The 18181-nt window shown below is 42.3% G+C and overlaps 2 protein-coding genes across 3 annotated transcripts; one reads left to right on the top strand and one right to left on the bottom strand.

Annotated features, from left to right (window-relative positions):
* Positions 1–2361: 2361 nt before the first annotated feature.
* On the top strand, positions 2362–10684 carry LOC135417986 (cytochrome P450 2H1-like). The gene is made up of 9 exons (XM_064662754.1): positions 2362–2590; positions 3980–4142; positions 5018–5167; positions 6963–7123; positions 7521–7697; positions 8129–8270; positions 8560–8747; positions 9223–9364; positions 9853–10684. The coding sequence occupies exons 1-9, from the start codon at positions 2411–2413 to the stop codon at positions 10032–10034; spliced, it is 1485 nt and encodes a 494-aa protein (XP_064518824.1). The 5' UTR covers positions 2362–2410; the 3' UTR covers positions 10035–10684.
* A 3696-nt stretch (positions 10685–14380) lies between these two features.
* On the bottom strand, positions 14381–18026 carry BLOC1S2 (biogenesis of lysosomal organelles complex 1 subunit 2). 2 transcript variants are annotated; one of them, XM_064662756.1, is made up of 5 exons: positions 17908–18026; positions 17007–17123; positions 16032–16151; positions 15432–15536; positions 14381–14943 (listed from the first exon to the last, which is right to left on the bottom strand). In XM_064662756.1, the coding sequence occupies exons 1-5, from the start codon at positions 17957–17959 to the stop codon at positions 14912–14914; spliced, it is 426 nt and encodes a 141-aa protein (XP_064518826.1). In that variant the 5' UTR covers positions 17960–18026; the 3' UTR covers positions 14381–14911. The 2 variants fall into 2 exon arrangements, with proteins under 2 accessions (XP_064518826.1, XP_064518827.1); XM_064662757.1 differs by lacking the exon at positions 17908–18026 and adding an exon at positions 17273–17731.
* Positions 18027–18181: the final 155 nt, after the last annotated feature.

Here is an 18181-nt window from a genome sequence, read left to right as displayed (position 1 = left end):
TGGATTCAATAATCCTGTGTAGGGTCAGGAGTTGGACTTAATGGTCCTTGTGGGTTCCTTCCAACTGGGTATAGTCTGTGATTCTGTGAAGACCAGAGGCCCCAGCATTTGCTTTCCTACTCTACTGGGAAGAAAGCAGAGTCTTTTCAGGTGCTTCTTGTGACTGTGAACTGTATCAGACTGGGTCTTTCATACCCAGATAATCCTCTCACACTGAAATAGCCTTGAATAATTCCTGTCTTTCTGTCATCAGAAGTGACCTAAGGCCTTTGGCAGTTAAATCTCTTTCCAGTTAAACTCCTGGAACCCTCCAAGCAGCATTTTGAAACCCTTCAGGGATTACATGAGTAATTAGATAAATAATAAAAAAGCCACATCTGGATGTGAGATGATGCTGCAAGCAAAGCCCTGCTTTTCTGGTGCATTGGGCTTTGCAGCAGTTTGTCACCCTCAAGGCTGCCAATAAAGGAGTGCAAGGCACTTTATCTACAGAAGTAAAGGAAAAGAAAAGAAAATGCAAACAACTTCAGTTTTAACTTGATGACAGTAAAACTGACTGTTCTCAACAATATAATCATCCTTCCAAAGCCTAGAAGGCTGCTTTCAATTTCATTCATCTGCCAACTTCTGGTTTTAAACACCCTGGTGTGCAGTATTCAGAGCAGTGCCTGTTGTACTAGAATTTGCAGAATTCGTTGATGATATAAAACATCATTAGGACCAGGAGAAATGCACAGGGAATTAGAGTCATTTGCCTCAAAACAGATCCCTAGCAGTCAGACATGTCAATCTGTATATGTTTTGTGAGCCTCCCTCTGCAGTCAGGGGAAACAAACTTCTTCAGTGACTGACTCATTTCACACTACAATAAGCTCATAAGAAAAGTCAGATGACCCATTCCCTGGAATTATCAGTATTTCCTCACTAACAGGGCAGACAAGCTGATTTCTATACCTTTTTCATATCTAAATTTAGGTGGGACATGTTTCTTTCTTCGCTACTGCAGAATCTGCTATTACTCAGCTAATTAAGCTAAAGATAAAATCTGCCCATCCTATAAACCCCATTTGGACAACTCCATAGAAAACAAAGTCTGGTGTTTACACTATGTCTGGCTATTTCTGTGCACATGAACACTCAAAAACTGATTGAATCGACGTGGATTTAAGTCCTGAGTCAATGAGTTCATGCAAGAAAGAAAATTACTTTCCCAGTCCATTACCATTACCTGGGAGATAAATAAGAGATCTAGGTGCCTATATAAGAATATATATATAGAATATAATATAAGATTATATCCATTTTAACACATCCCTCCACCATCACAGCATCTAAGGGGTCAGTATCATTTTGGCTTTGTATCCCAAAAGAAAGAATGGGATGGGCTGAGTGTTGGCAGGTGGCAGAGCCTGTTTCACTGACTGAAATGGTCCCCGATGTGGTTGGTTGGTGGAATCCCTCTAATGTGACATTAGTTGTCTGAAAATCTGGATAAGCTCCCTCTTCAGTGTGTGAAGAGAAACAGGCCCTGCCAGAGGACACTGATGCCCATTTAATGCTCACCCATTACCAGGTGTTTTACAGAGACCTGGGTATGTGAAGCAAAGAACAGGAGAGGGGTCAGTGAGAGCAGAGTTTATGGGGTGATGGGGGAGGGCTCTTCTGTGGGACAAGACCTACCCAGGGAGCACAGATAGGGGGACTTTGCTCCCTTGCTAGAGATATGGGGCTGTAAAACATAAAGCTCCTCAACAACAGAGGGGAGGTGGCGAGGGGGGGTGGGGCAGGTGGGGAGGGAAGGAAGCTGTTTCAAACAGAACTCTCCAGGGAGATTTTGGTGAAGAGCAACTCCCTTTGACCCACTTCATTTTTCTTGCCATTATCCATTTTTCTTTTTATTATCCACTGCTGGGTAATGCTGAAACCGGTTTCATAGACAGATAAACAGAGATAAACAACCTCCTTTTGCACTGATTCTAATTCAGGGTGACTTTAAGAGTAATGTCATGTCTCTTTCTTATTACACGGAAACTTCCCTCAGTGATGAAACTAATTTTTTTTTTTTAATTCCACTAATGTTTCCACTCTCGTTCTTAAGCTGCAGATGTTAGCATTTTCTGCTCTCTACACATGTCCTCTTCCCTTGTTTATTAGTTTCCTTACTGGGGCTTCGCTGGGTCTGAATTACCATTGCTTTAGGATTATTATATAACTCACAAAAGTCAACTTTAGTAACATTCATTTTTATCTGGAGCAGATTAATAAGTAATCTCATATCTCTGCAGGAATAGGAAGGCACTATTGGCTAATTTCAACCACGTGCTTTGGTATCACAGCCTATAAATAAGCATGGATTTACAGGTCCAACATCAGGCTCTTCTGACACTTGACTTCTCTGCCTCAGTCCACCATGGAGCTCCTGGGAACAACTACTATTTTCTTGCTTGTCTGTATCTCATGCCTTCTTCTCTTGGCCACATGGAGAAGCACATCACAAAAAGGGAAGGAGCCTCCTGGTCCCTTCTCACTTCCCATTGTTGGAAACCTGCTCCAGCTGAACCCACAGAACATGCCTGAAAGCTTGAAGAAGGTAAGGGACTGTTTCGTTCTTTTCTACGTTACCTTCATTGTATATAAAATAAAGCCCAGTCCCTGCACTCTCAGCTTAATCCACAAACTTAATTTGCACTGACCAAAGGTTAGACTCAAATAGAAACAAAAGGTTTCCCAGATATACATGCTTCTGAAATCTATGTATCTAATTCTATATATTACAAGTCAGTTTATGTATTTGCAATGATCATACTAATGATGACTCCCACGCTGACCTCACAGCATTACTGCAATTGGCACTGGACTTGCAATCAAGGCCCTGATGCTATTGCAATATGCATTAAAATCCTCCTGTGCCCAGCTCCTCACCGTGATGGAAAGATGGCTTGGCCCCCTTTTGGGGAGAACCCTGCTCCATTTTGCTGCCTCTGCTCCCCAGCAGATATGCAGGATCACCTGGGAGTGGAACTAGCAAGTTAAGAAGTTGAAGCAAAAAAGTTTGGAGGTGGATTGTGCTGTCCATTCCCTCCCCTGGCTGATGTCACCCCTCTGGCAAAAAACCCCCTCTGTGTTGCAAGGTCTGGAAGGAATGTTCATCCAAAGTGCCTGTTCCTTAGGGGATCGTGAGGGTATGGTGACAGATATATGGAAAGGGCTGGTGTCCCCGGGTTCTTCAGAGTAAAACTGTGGTGGTGGCTGATGTCACTGTGTGTATTGTCAGATGCACACATACTCAGATGAGCTCAGTTTTGCCCCTGTGCTTGTGAATGTTGAGAATCATAAGCACCCTCAGGCATTCTGCTATGTTTCAGAGCACTAAGTGATTTGGTTTCCCACCATGAAAAAACCACAGGATTTCATCTAGTTTGATCTTGTAAAATGAGCATGAGAAGCATTCCAGATTGGAACACATAGCCCAAGAATCCCCAATTGTAGCTGATGCCTGGAAAGGAGTACATGATTAGTGCAAGGATGATGTGACTGTCTGCTGATATACTCACTCAATTTTCAGGGATCTGTGGCCTAGAAGATTTGAGAAACAGCTTTGCTGTTTGTGCTCAAAAACCCTTTAGGCATTTGCTTCCATGTGTGTATATAATTTGGTTTTGAGCTCATGTAAAGTGTTATCCACTAGGCCCTGCAGAAGGGCCTCGCAGAATGTTTTGCCAGCCCTATGAAGGACTATTTTCTTTTCTCAGATTTGGATTTGATACCTTATTGCTTCTTATCACCTATTTCTTGTATAATTCCCCCTTCCCTTGTCTGTAATTCATAGTTGAAAGAGCTCTGCACTGCTGTTAATCAATGTCATGTCTCAGTGATGCTGGGACAATGGCAGATCACCGCTCAGACCCCTTTGCTACAAAATCCTTTTCACATGATTGACATTCAGACTTGTTGTTCTTTGTGTTCCTCTTTCCTACAGCTCAGCGAGAAGTATGGTCCTGTCTTCACGATACGTTTAGACCCAAAAAAGGTTGTGGTATTGTATGGTTATGATGTTATGAAAGAAGCTCTGATTGATCAAGGAGATGACTTCAGTGGAAGAGGCCTTCTACCACTGATTGAAAAACTCTTCAAAGGCACAGGTATGTCCTTCGTAATGTTAGCATAAAAAATGCATGCTTTCAGTGCTGCAGGAACACAGCTGAGAGGGCAGTGCAGGAGGGAGTGGTGGATTTCATTTACTACTTTCGTGCAAACAAATCAGTAATTAAAGATCAAAAGCCCAACTCATGCTTGGACCCTTGAGTAAACTGGTCCCCTGGAAAACTGTTTAAGGTCCCAGGACAGCTTCATTGACTGCCTTTCTATTTTCAGCATGCCTCACATTCTGGCTAAAATATTGTTCATTAAATGTACCTGTAAGGTCTTACATTCGTTCTCTAATTTCCGAAAATACTCTAAATATACACACGGCTAAGGAACTAGCAAAAGGAAAGTCCACAGCACAACAAAGATGAGATAATATAGGCTGACCCTATATGTGGTAAGGGCCACACTCAGGATTAGGCCATGAGATTATTCACCTGGTCAGTCCCCAGTATGGCATTTCTCTGGGTAAACAGAACAAAATCCCTGCAATAGCATGGAATATATAGCGCAGTTCCAATGATCCTGTCAATAAGTATATGCTCTGTGAAGAGACACAGCAGAACATTTAATGGTTATGTCAGTGCAAAGGCCACGTGCTTGTTGCCTATTCAGTACCAGTGTTACCTACTTACTTACATCCTAATATAGTTTTTTTTCTTCTGGGAATAAAGTCAGTTTTACTCAAAGTGCTGTGACAGATGGATCAAATTCGTCACCTCCATAATTCCAGACATTTCTGGGTATATAGCAATAGCAGTGTAACTCCACAGAGAGCTGTCTTTTCAGGTTGAGTACTTACTGTGTAGCTCCCATTTAGGGAAAAAACATCTGTTTCCTCATGAAGGTCTATTTTTCCTTCCTGTGTCAGGCATTTTGACTAGCGATGGCGAGACCTGGAAGCAGCTCCGACGATTTGCACTCACCACCTTGCGGGATTTGGGGATGGGGAAAAAGGGCATCGAGGAGCGAATCCAGGAGGAAGCTCATTTTCTGGTGGAGAGGCTCAAGAACACACACGGTAGGATAAGGACGTTGTGCCTGCTGAGGCACCATGCATCTTTGCAATGAGACAATGAGGTGTACAGGGCTGCCTCACAAAATCCATGACCCAAGTACTGGGCATACGGTTGCTGTTTCTGCTCCCTGCTTCAACAGGCAAAGTTGTCACTCCTGACAGTCAGTCAGTCAGTCAGTCAAAGGCACCGTGACAGTGGGGAGGATAAACATAGGAGACAGGGTTGGAAACTATCATTTTACCTGTTCTGCTTGAGCGACAAGACAGGAAGTGGCAAAGTGAACAGCTTTGCCACAAAGCCAAGGGTTTGATGGAATTCAGCCATGGAGACAGGGCTGGACACTGCCAGCATGCAAGCAACATGCACTTCCTCCCCTTGTCTCCTGCAGCTCCATGTAAACAGTTCTTGAAGAAGTGGGTGACTAGAGAACTCATTTACAGATATTTGGGGTTGGGTCCAGTCCATCTGAACGCTAGATAGACACACCTCCCACATTGGTGGGGCTGTCCAGTGGGACCAGGGGCTGCTTCTGAGGGCAGGGTATAAGGTAAGCCCTTTGGTTTCCACCTATGAATGTGTTTTCTGGTAGTAGGCAGGTCAATGTTACTTCTAAATCCTTCCCATGAGAGTGGCACAGTACCAGCCTGAATTCCAGGCTTCCATTCCACATTCCATCAAGCAAGCTCTCAGTGTGGGCTAACTGTGCAAGGCGGAAAAAGCAGATGGATCTTAGAGAATGATGAAGCATCACTGTTTTCCATGAGCCACTAATTCAGTCTGGCTTCATAGATAAACATTCCTGTTACAAATTAGAGAAAACACTCTCACCTGCATTGCTTTTATCCTTTGACTTACACAGGAATACTTTTTTCTTATGCCCTTGTGCAAACCTCCAACTCTTGCTTACCTTGTTACAGCATCTTTTACTGTGTACTAAAAGGCTTTGCAAGCAAGATATGTACCACTGAAAAGGATAAAGCCATTATCTACCCCTAGTGCAAATAACAAAGAGCTGTGATTAGTATCTTCTAAGTTCAGCATTAATATACTCACCACCTCAGATGAGACATCTGCTGAGTTTTCAGTGGCCAGGGAGTCACCAGCCAGGCAGAGAAGGGTTGGTGCCATTGCTGCTTGGAATAGGCTGATTCTCAATGCTGTCAAGTTGACATTTTCTGACTCCGTGGTTTTCTTTCAGGATTTTATCCCTTTTCATGTTGTTGTTCTCCTCTTGAAACCTTGAGATGCAACCTATCGCTATACTATTCCTTCTTTCTTGGGTCTAATCTTGCTTTTTCTTATGCTGTAGTTTTCTTCTTAGAAGTTAATGCAGCTGTGCTATTGAAACTAGACTTTGATCACAGGCATTTGAACCCCTAGGAGAGGGCTCTACAATGGAATTTATGCTAATAGAGTTCATAAACAGAATGCAATCACCTAAACCCATGGTTCAGGCAAAGTCCTCATGGGTTCACTGGGATTTTGTGGGAATCCTTAGGCCATTTCTAATAAACAATGTATAAGGCAGACAGGTGTGTGCCAGCTGAAGAGAACTAAGGCACTCAGACAAGTGTTCTGCTGAGAACAGGGCAAAAGAGATACTTAAACCATTCTAGTTGAGGTGAAATTAGTTCACTTCAAGAAGAGAAGAATAAATTGGACAAACCTTTCACCATCGTTTCAAAGGACTGCAAAACTCTGAATCTCAAGAGGATGTAAAACTACCCTGTAGTGTTAGAGGGGGAGATGATCCCTGAAATACTGAAAGCAAGATAACACTTTTGTTTGTTGTGACAGAGCGACCTTTCGACCCTGGCAACTTCCTAGTCCATGCTGTTTCCAACATCATCTGCTCCATTGTCTTTGGGGATCGGTTTGACTACGAGGACAAGAAATTTCTAACTTTAATCGATTTGATAGATGAAAACAACAAGCTTCAGTCCTCTCTACAAGCAAAGGTGTGCATGGCTATATTTAATACATTTATTATTATAATATTTTATTAATTAATATTAATTCATATTATTAATTTTTAATTAGAGGGGATTTTCCTAAATTTGGAAAAAAAAATTGAAAGTGAAAAAGACAGTTAAATAACCAGTTCCTGCCGGGTTTTTCTTATCTTATGGAACTGCAATTGTATGTCCAAAGGATATAATTGCAAAAGTTGCTGAAGTGCAGTCTATCCTTGAATGTAGTAAAACCATAAAGTAAATGGCATTCAAATCCTGAGTAAAAAAGACCTACCATTCCAAAACAGTTTAATTGCTCCATTTTCATAGTTACAATTAGGGGAAAATATTACTGTATGTGTATTAATCAGAATGTGCTTTTTTTATAATTTTATTTTTACAGCTATATAATTTTTTCCCAAATCTCATGGAGTCAATACCAGGACCGCATAAAAAACTGATAAAAAATGTTGAACAAGTTGATCAATTTACAACAGAAATCGTAATGGAGCACCAGAAAACCTTGGATCCCACTTGTCCTCGAGATTTTATTGATGCTTTTCTTAACAAAATGGAACAGGTATTGTAAGAGTATAGATTTGTTGGATTATAAGGAAATCACTGCTTGAATCACATCTTTTCTTTTCACATGTGACGGGGCATTGGGCTTTTGCAAATATAGAGGGGAACTTGCTCTTCTTGCCACATCAACTTCATTCTATCCTCTCCATTTCTTATCAAGGATTTTTAAGCACGGAATTAACAGCACCAGCCAAAGTTAAGAAAGATGAAGACCAATCTGGTTAATGTAATTCAGTGCTACTCCCATATTAAAAAAAGTTCATAGTATTATTCAGTAAAAGTACATAAGTGCTGGTGCTCTGGAGAGTGTTGTATTTTTGAAAGGACATTAGATATGTTTATAAACATACATCATGGGTGTATGACTTTTCTTTTTAAACAAGCTTCTTGATTTTGTCATTCAAAACCTTCTGCCAAATCTTCTTGCAGGAGAAAGGAAATGTCGACTCAAAATTCACTGTTGAGTCCTTGACCAGAACCACGCTCGACTTGTTCATTGCAGGAACAGCGACCACCAGCCTCACACTGAGATTTGCAATTCTGATTCTCCATAAATACCCAGAGATAGCAGGTAATAGAAAAGGAAATAAATGATGTAAAAAGTTTTAGTAGGTTACAGGATCAGTTTGGAAAATTCCTGTCATTAATACATGTGGCAATGGTCCCCTGACTAAGAAACATGTCTTTGCAGTGTGGAAATGTGTATTATCTTAGTCCTATTCACAAGAAGGAGATGTTAGTACTAAGTATATTCATATATTCCCAATTTACTAAAAGCAAGTTGTGTTGTAAATACAGGCAGAGACTTAGGCAAACGGATGGGCTACTTGTCCACTGAGCATTTCCTTATTTCCTAACAGAGAAAATGCAAAAGGAGATTGATTCCGTGATTGGCCGGGACCGAAGCCCCCGCATGGCAGATCGGAGCCAGATGCCCTACACAGAGGCTGTGATCCATGAAATCCAGAGATACATTGATTTCATTCCACTGAATGTCCCACATGCTGTGACCAGAGACACCAAGTTCAGAGACTATTTTATCCCCAAGGTCTGTTGCATTGTGTCTGAGAAAGGTCATAATCTCCTGAAAACAATTATGTGTTCTATTCTTTGTATTTTATTTAATTTTTAAAAGTGCTGAAATGTGACATTGAATTGGAATAGTTCTGTTTGGAAGGGGATTCTGGTAGTTATTGAGTCCAATCCCTTGTATTAGAAAAGGAAAAAAAAAAAGAAAAAATTTTTCATCCTCTATGAGAAGAGGGCGGTAGAGCTTTCTATTTTTTTACATAAATGTAAGGTGTATTCTATTTGGGAGCAATTTGCAATACTCTAAACAGACTCACCACTAAAATTCATTAAAAAAACCATCTTTGCCATACCAATGTCCTATATTTTCACTCCTTAAATGCTCCTTTTAAACTGGTTAAACTTTGACTACCCTTCTATTTAGCTCTGGGAACTTCTTAATCCCTCTTTGCTTTAGCAAATCTCCATTGTACCTTTCTTTTTTGTCAATTCAGGGCACTATGGTATTCCCTATGCTGACTGCTGTCCTACATGATAGCAAGGAATTTCCAAATCCAGAAAAATTTGACCCAGGACATTTCCTGAATGCAAATGGTACCTTTAAAAAGAGTGACTACTTTATGCCATTTTCTGCGGGTAAGACCTCTTCCTATTTCAGATCCTAAACTATCCTCTCCTAGAATCTCTTGGAAAATTGCAGTGGCTCCATTGCCATGATCTGTACAGTGATGTCTGGTGACATCTGCTACTCACTTCTGGGCAGCTGTAACCCCTGCACTAGAGTGTCAGTTGACTTCCTTTTTACCAACCACAGAAGTTCCTTCAATGCCTTCTCCAAGAAGAGGTGTATAAAGTGGGACTCAGCCATGCAACTTCTCTCTCTCCAAACATACCATCAAACAGCAGCAGAACATGAGACACCAGAGCCTTCAAACCACCTTTGCCCACTGAGCACTTATTGTTCTAGACCCTTAGTTCCCAGTTTAATTCACTTGCTTCCCCAAAACGCTGCAGTGCTGCCTGTGCCTTCTGAGATGTCTGAACTGTCAAGGAACAGTGGTTAAAAGCAGTTAGCAAGCAAAATACTGCGTCACCTCAATTTTTATTATTTTCTTTTCTTGCAGGAAAACGTGTCTGTGCAGGAGAAGGTCTGGCCCGGATGGAGATATTCATATTCTTAACATCCATCCTGCAGAACTTTACTTTGAAGCCTATTATGGATCCCAAGGACATTGACATTACTCCAATAACCAGCACCCTGGGAAGGGCGCCCCGACCCTATCAGCTCTCTTTTGTTCCACGTTAGCCAAGAGAAAACTGTTGCCAGCTCCCAAACTCATGAATGCTCTGATTAAACAACAGTCACTTCCCAATCTGTTGAGACTGAAACACTCAGATAATTTTCTAGATGCTTTATGGAGACAAAAGTGCTTAGAAAAGAAAATGGTATGGTGCTGTTATAATCACCACAGCCAGCTCTAAACAGAGACAGAGTAGGCAATGGCACAGGGAAGAACACAACTCCCTGTGCAAAATCATACGGGTTCTCCTCTGCACCTACCTTGCCCAGCTCTGTTTCCTGTCTGGCTCCTGACATACTGGGTGTGTGGAGTAGCTGTCTGAGAGCCCTGCTGCTGCTGTCCCTATCCCTTGATCATCTCAGCACAGCAGAACAGATGCTTGTACTCCAGGCTTTCCACAGAATCTGCTGAGGTACCTCTCTCCTCTGTACTTTCAATTTGGTTGTAACCTATTTGTAAAGGTAAGCGTAAAACAGTGAGGTTTTTTCTGTTAGATGATGGTCATCTAACATATTCTTGTCCCAGTACTTATTGTCTACTGTGGTGGGAATGGAGTTTATCAGTGACTGGGCAGATGGGTTATCTTCTGTGTGATTGTAATGAAGGTTTGTGAAACTACAACTTATATTGCAAAATAAAAAAGTGGTACACTGAACTGTTCTTTTTCTGAGATCCCAGACCATCTTTCAGTGAAAAACCTGCATCCACAAAGCTTGTATTTCCAAATGTTTTTCAAGTCTTGTATACTGTTGAAATCTGACTGTTTCATTTCACTCATGTAGATGAAACATCCTATGGCTTGAAGAATGAACTGGCTAATGACCTATAAACTTCCATTCCCAATGTGGGATAATACAGGACTTATCAGAACCGCAGCTGTAGTTACAGAGCTGTCCACTGTGAAAAAAAAAAAAGACAAATTAAATAATACCAGGATGCCCCCAGTGCCATTTCCTAGATAAACGCCAGCTTACATCTTCCTATTATTTTATGAAGTACGTAAAGATCACTACAGCAATGTTACTATCAGGCAAAAAAATATAAACAGTGTTTACATGAATAGCCAATCATACCAGTACAGATCTAGGATTGGCATTTCCTGTCTTGATCACACTCCCTGCAAAGTATAATATATAGTGATTACAGTGAAGACAGAGAGCTGAATCTGTGCTCTGTGGGAAAAGACAGCAACTGTAACATTACCACAATGGTATTAACTGCTTATTAACAGCCTAAACTTCTTTTCTTTGAAAGTATTGATAAGCTAGATATACCACGACTTGGTGGCATAGCATTCCAAAGGCAAAGGCCACAAATGTCACAGAATCATAGAAATAAGTTGTCTCATCTGATAAAAAGAAGAAAGCACTCTGTAATTCCTCTTCAGCTGTGCCATGACTAAAATAGCCAAAGCAAATGAGGAAGCAGCTTCCTTGTTTCAGACATCTTCCTCCATGCTGAAAAGAGAAGGAGGCAGCCAATGCAGATCAGCAAGAAAACAGTTTTAGCACCCAGAGACTCCACCAGGATGTGAAATGGGTGTTGAGATTTGAGGAGGGTTAAAGCCGTATCCTGGAAGCCTCACTTTGTGTCACTTGTGGTATAAAAAGCAGTGCAATGGTAACCAAAAACTGCTTACCTTAGCTCTGGGTTAACTAAAAAAAGTAGCCACTGCTGGAAAGTTCTACATGTCCCATGAAGCCACACTGCTCCCTGCCTGCTAGTGCACAGTGCAGCCTTGGCTTTTTCTTCTGCAGGGACAGGGCAGACAGTGCATTACTTGCTCATGTGCAGAACCAGGCAGGACCATACGAATTTTCTGTAGCAAACCTGACACAATGTCCTGGCAATGGTAACCAAAAACTGCTTACCTTAGCTCTGGGTTAACTAAAAAAAGTAGCCACTGCTGGAAAGTTCTACATGTCCCATGAAGCCATACTGCTCCCTGCCTGCTAGTGCACAGTGCAGCCTTGGCTTTTTCTTCTGCAGGGACAGGGAAGACAGTGCATTACTTGCTCATGTGCAGAACCAGGCAGGACCATACGAATTTTCTGTAGCAAACCTGACACAATGTCCTGGCACTTGGCCATGTGAAAAAGACTTTCGAACTTCATTAATCCATTCTGCACACTGTTGCTATTAGTTCCCAAAAATCTCTCACAGAACTTGTGTGTAGCATTCCAAAATTTGAGTACCAGAAAAAGAAAATGCCGGGCATCAGCAGAAAGCCTTAGCTGGGGAAAAACCCTCTTCATTGACCTCATCCCTGCGGATTTTTCCTGCCTTCTCCAGCAGGATGTGAAGAGACTCTTTGCATGATGTTATCACCTGTCCTGCCTTACCCAGAGAGACCACACCCTGATGTTATCAAGCATCTGCAGAAGATCTATTGTTGTTTTGTCTGTCCCTTTGTGTCCTCTGAATGCTTTGTATTCTGTAAACCTGAATTCCCCTAAGATAAAGTGGGTTTTACCCTATGAAGTAAGTGTTAAGACCCCAAAATTTGTAAACTTAGGTTTTCTCCTTATGTCATCCCCTGAAAGCCCCTAATTGTAATAATCGTAATAGATACAACCCCCTGTTGAATATGTATACCCTAAACACTTTAAATATCAACTTCTAAGTCCAATAAAGGACTCCAGTTTCTACCTCCAACCTGGGACTGCTTAGATTATTGACCTCCACACATACGCATCTCTGTAAGCTCAAGTTTCTAAAATGCTTCTAAGAAGTTGGGAAGCAGCTACAGAAGCAACAGTCAGCTGAGCAAGTACTAACGAAGAAAAGAAATGGCAAATTCTGAAACATACGAAAGTGTCCCTAAGTGAAGAACTCAGTGAAGAAATCCACGAAGCAAACAAATGTACTTCAGCATTGTCCCCATAACAGGGCAATAGCACTTGCCCAAGCTATTATTATAAATTAACATGACATACAGAGATTAATTGGATGTCTGGACATAAAGGACAGATGTGGGTCAAGGGAGATGGGGTGATCAAAGGTAAAAACAAGCAGTTTGAAGTAGCCAGGTGTAAACTCAAATACCTTCATATTTTTTGTTGAAGAGGAAAAAAACATGGGCAGAGCACATACAAGAGCCTCATGAGCACATATGTTACACAGCTCTTATAGGCTGAAGGGAAGGATGGTGAGACATTTGTGAATTCCCATACAGAAGCTTCATTTAAAAGGGAAAGTTGTGAAAACAGTGGTTTTATCCACAGCTGTCAAGTTTCTTAGTGATTCTCCCAGCTGCCATTTCAGATGTATTTTTGACCACTTGGGATGTCAGTGCTCTCTTGATAACCCTACACAGTAGCATGTTAAGCTATACATTAAGAGGTTGAAAGTAGTTTTGTATGACATAGAACATTCTGAGGTTCACTAGCACTGCTTTATCCTGAGGATGAAGCTCTCTATTGGATTACTGATTAACACTGAGGAACTTTGGTTCTGGGACTCACCTTTCTAAACGGATCTTCTGTTTGGCACACAAATACACCAAAGATGTTTTCTGACATGAGTCGTAACTGTAACTCCCAATGCTTGAGCGCTGCGGGATATACAGCCCCCCTCAACTGAGATACACACCCCCACCCCCAAAGGTTTCCACTTCCTCGCAGCTGATGCCTCTTGAGTTTTCCCTGCTGACACAGCGTCCCCTTCTGTCCCCCCGCAGTCCTGCCAGGAAAACACCGCGAGCACAGAAATGCTGCTTCTATTTTAAACCCAGGATATTTAAAGTGATGGTGAAGGCACTCGAGGATCATCTGCTTCACTGTTTTTAAATAGCACTAGGGAAAAGTGCCTGTCCTGACTAATTGCAGTGCTGTACACTGCCCAACGCAATGAGGATGTGTACCACACTGGCATGTCACTAGGCATTCTTTTAAACAGACTGTATTTCTTTCCTACATATCAGCACTTGCACTATTCTCAAATGCACTCAAAAGCCAGCTTGAATTACTTACGGTCGACAGGTATGGAAAAAGTCCTCGGTGTAGGAGGCATGTCTGTTCAGTAGGCAGGGCTCTGCCAAATTAGCAATTTGGAAATTGTTAATCCGATAGAGAAGCAACTTTTTGTGCTGGCCATGCCACTTCAAAAACTACCAGGATCACAATTCACTGCTGAAGTAGAGAAAGGATCTGCTAAGTTAACTGAGCACGTGATACAGCAATATATCATGCAATTTCACCTGAGGTCCAGGCAGTCAAAGAATGCAATTGCAACAATACTTGAGGCAGAGTTTAAAACATGTTCTCTTCTACCCTCTTCAGGAGCTGGATAAATCTATCCTTCGAAAAAATACAAAACCAGCTTAGATAATCTTTCCAACAGGAACTTAGGATTCCAGAGAAACAAATGCAGCAAGTTGTTTTATTGTAAATTTATAGTAATTAGTCTCCCTATGTCAAACAGATAATGGGGGATACCAAAATTAAGGGGTTTCAATACCCCTCTCATAAGTCCAAAGGCCCAAGTATCTTCTCAACACAGAGCACAATGAAGGAGAAAGTGAAGTTTTGGTCCTACTGCTATTGAGGGAAAATGTCTTTTATAGGTTACAGAGGAATTTTCTTAGACAGAATATTTCATGTGAAAAACAGGACTAACACACACATAGCCAATATCAGCATAGGTAAGGGACAGGCTTCTACTTGTCACTGCAAAACAACGGAGCAACAGAACCTCCTGAGAAGAGGAAAATATTATTCAGCCTTAAGCCTGAATACAGCCTACTGTATTCAATAGCTAGAAGAAGTTCCCAGTCTTGATGCTAGCTGCAACCAAATCCTTGGCAACATACAGAACTGCTGTTGTGCAAAACCTGAAAACAGTTTGATTCATTGCCCAACTCCAACATTAAGACTGTTTAACTTCATCGTTTCTCCAGTTTTTTGTACTTGGCTTCTGCAGAAGGAAAAAGAACAATATTTTAGTACAAGGTAGGGAAGAGCTTTGCATCTTGTAAGCTGCTACACATCTCAAAATTCAAGTTCATTTACTGGATCATTCAGGATCCTTTATTACTAATGCATTTAGGCAAATATAACTGTACAATACTTTTTTCTTAAGCACATAGTGCTTAAGGCAGACAACTAATAATAATTTAATCCAAGGGAACCTGGGTGCCTTTATGAATTCCTCTATTTGCAGGATTAAACACAGGTCTTTAAAATTTGGGTCAGTGCATACTGTAAAAGAGAAATCAAGCCTCCCTAGTAAGCTGTAGTTTAATAACACCTGTACTAGTCCACTGTAATATAACTTGTTAGATTAATCTTTTCTCAAAGGCAACTCTGCAGCTCAGATTTGTTAAACAGTTGACTTTCTTTCTTTTTAACCCCCCTTGCAAGTCACTATGCTGCTAAGTCATAAGAGTAGAGAACAATAGTTACCAAGTTTTTTGGAATACGCATCCAATTTATACGCTGCCTGCTCCAGAGCTGCAACCTGCTCCTCAATCAGGTTTATTTGTTCCAGATATGGCTGCAGATCAGCATCTTAAAAAAGCAGGAAAATTGTATCTGTCAGTTCTCAGTAATGCACTTCCAAAAAACAGTTCACACTTGAAACACAAGAATTTCTCATTACATTCCTCAGACAGAACAATTTAAAAGCTCCTTCCTTCCCCTGCCCCAAAATTAAGTGGTGGCAGCCATATTCCAGGAAAGCATGAATTGTTTAAGAGTACTGGCTATGCTCTAACACAAGTAACAACAGAACAAGAATCAAAAGAATGCTATTCCTATCAGATCCAAAATTTGGGGTAAACCAGGACATAATTTCAGATGAATTTTCTCTTATGCTAGTCTACATGGTCTATACATGTATATACATGTAATACACAAGATTAGCATTGTATAGCAGCATATCTATTTCAGGGAGTTTTCTTTCCTTCAGCACCTAATGGAATGTGAACCTTCTGACTCTTAAGATGCTTCATTTCCCAAACAAGTGCACCATTTGTTATACCCCACCATATTTGGTGTACTTACATTTTTGATTCAAATCCTTAAGATTTCTACTGATGTTTATAGCAATATCTTTCATTTCTAGGTACTTCAAGCTAGTCAGCTTATTCATGTTTTCCAAGAGTTTGTAGTCCTCACTGGTGGCTTAAAAAAGAATAAAGTTTATTTTAATTAAAGGCTGATGTGGTTTGAATCATGTGCAGACTCTTCAAGAGGACAAGAGATTTCAAACCAAGAGAAAAATGTAGAGTACAGTTTGGATGGCAATCCAGGTATAACACGTTACAAAATGAGAATGACCTTTTGTGAATTGCAAAAATCAACTAAGCTGATGAATTCACTTGTAATTTTTTTTGGGGGGGAGAAAAATTTACTAATTCCTCACATTTCTACTCTTACTCTGTAAGTTAGACACTTATGCTTACAAAACTGATAGCACAAATTCAGACTGGTCATCTGTACCATATATCCTTCAAGTCTCTGCGAATTAGTGGTGCTGTGGAGTGCTTTCAGAATTAGAGCCTATGGAATGCACTAAACTGGTGAGCAGTTTACTATGCCCCAGTTAATTCTGCACAGCAGTTTATTCTAAAGCATCAATATATTGGAAAAACATCTGCATGATCCTTGCTCTCAGAAACAAAATAACTGCAAATGCTCCATTCTGTTGTGCTTCCCTTCTAGTCTTTCTTAACCTAGACCGCTTTTTTTTTGTTCACTTTTCCATATACAAACTTATGCGAAACTAAAAAGAATTATTTTTAAGTTGCTGATACCATACTGAATTATTTTGAAAAATATTTGTGCTATTCCAGGACTTTATTAAATTAATAAGACTAATCTCAGTGTTGTTAGTAGCCTAGCAACATGCCAGACTTGAATTGCCAGTCTTACTAGATGTGATCTAAATTAGTTTAGACAAACTACACAACAGATTTCTTTGAAAGAAAGTGAAAAGAAACAAGAACTTACTTGTAGGTCAGTATTGCAGTGTCTTACCTGTCAGTTCACCTGTTAAGTAAGTGGCCATTTTGCTGAACATGTCTTTACAGAGTTCATTGATGTCTGCCTCCGCTGGTTCCTTTGCTTCCTCCGCGGTTTCAACAGCAGGATCCTCTACTCGGGGTACAGACATTACAGAGTTAAGGCAAAGCTATAGCAGGTGCAGGAACACACTGGAAAGATGGTCCCATGTTTTTTTCCTTTAAATTGCCTACATCTACTTCCCATATAAGTTGTCTACTTCACGCTAAAGGGTAACAAACCTTGGCAGATTCCTTGAAGCAGCTGATACCATACCAAAATAATTCCGAAACAATACTCTAGGGAGCATTCAAGAGATAGGCACCCGGCCTGACCGCACTGGCAAATATCAGCCCCCTCCTGTGCTTAGACGACAGGAAGGGAATTTGGGAAGAACTTCAGAGTGACTTTGAGCACGGTGCTGATGTTTATTTCCAGTCACTGACCCGGAACAGCAGCACAGACCCCCCAGTGCGCCTCACGGGGGTTACGGCAGATCCCCGCCTGCGGAAAGCGGCAATCGCCGCTCTTCTTCTCCAAACCCGTTTCTACCACAACCTCGTTCTGCCCTTCCCAGGAGCGCTCTGGCAGCTCTTCCCCAGACCCACAGGCCGCTCTTTCCCTCCTCGGCAGCGTTTGCCGGCTCGCACACGAAGGCTGCCCGAGGCCCGCGGCCGGAGCAGGGGAGTCAGGCGGCGGGGTAGGACGCGGCCGTGCCCCGGGGCAGGGGCGGCAGCAGCCGGCCCGGCCCGGCCCTGCCGGCACACTCAAGGCCCCGGGCCCCTCCCAGCGCCTCGGCCTGCTCGGCCCCTGCCCCGCACCGCGGCCCCGGGCGCGCCCGGCCCCGGCCCCCCGGCCCCGGCTACCCGGCCCTTACGCTTGGCGGGCTGCGCGCCGGCCTCGGGCGGCCCCTCCGCCGCGGCCGCCATGGGCTCAGCGCCCCTCCCGCCGCCCCGCGCCCGCCTCCTCCGGCCGCGCCAGGCCCGGCACCGCCCCTCGCCGGGCGGGGACCAGCCCCCGCTCCGCCTCCCCGTGAGCTGCCGGCGGCGGCGGCTGGGGGGGGTGACAGCTGCGGGAACGGGCAAGAACACGCAGCCCTCGCCCCGGCAGCAGGGGAGAGACAAACACCGAGGTGTAAAAGGTGGCACGAG

The sequence above is a fragment of the Pseudopipra pipra genome, chromosome 8, assembly GCF_036250125.1.
Source record: "Pseudopipra pipra isolate bDixPip1 chromosome 8, bDixPip1.hap1, whole genome shotgun sequence".
NCBI lineage: Eukaryota > Metazoa > Chordata > Aves > Passeriformes > Pipridae > Pseudopipra > Pseudopipra pipra.
This window is presented reverse-complemented; position numbering and strand designations above follow the sequence as displayed.

Excerpts from the sequence above, each read along its gene's own strand:
- LOC135417986 (XM_064662754.1), top strand. The coding sequence starts at position 2,411 with ATGGAGCTCCTGGGAACAACTACTATTTTCTTGCTTGTCTGTATCTCA. Across the intron at positions 7,698-8,128 it reads TTCTTAACAAAATGGAACAG|GAGAAAGGAAATGTCGACTC; the intron begins GTATTGTAAGAG and ends ATCTTCTTGCAG. Across the intron at positions 9,365-9,852 it reads CTTTATGCCATTTTCTGCGG|GAAAACGTGTCTGTGCAGGA; the intron begins GTAAGACCTCTT and ends CTTTTCTTGCAG.
- BLOC1S2 (XM_064662756.1), bottom strand. The coding sequence starts at position 17,959 with ATGGCGGCCGCGGCGGAGGGGCCGCCCGAGGCCGGCGCGCAGCCCGCC. Across the intron at positions 15,537-16,031 it reads TAAGGATTTGAATCAAAAAT|ATGCTGATCTGCAGCCATAT; the intron begins GTAAGTACACCA and ends TGCTTTTTTAAG. Across the intron at positions 14,944-15,431 it reads TGCGTATTCCAAAAAACTTG|AAGCCAAGTACAAAAAACTG; the intron begins GTAACTATTGTT and ends TTCCTTCTGCAG.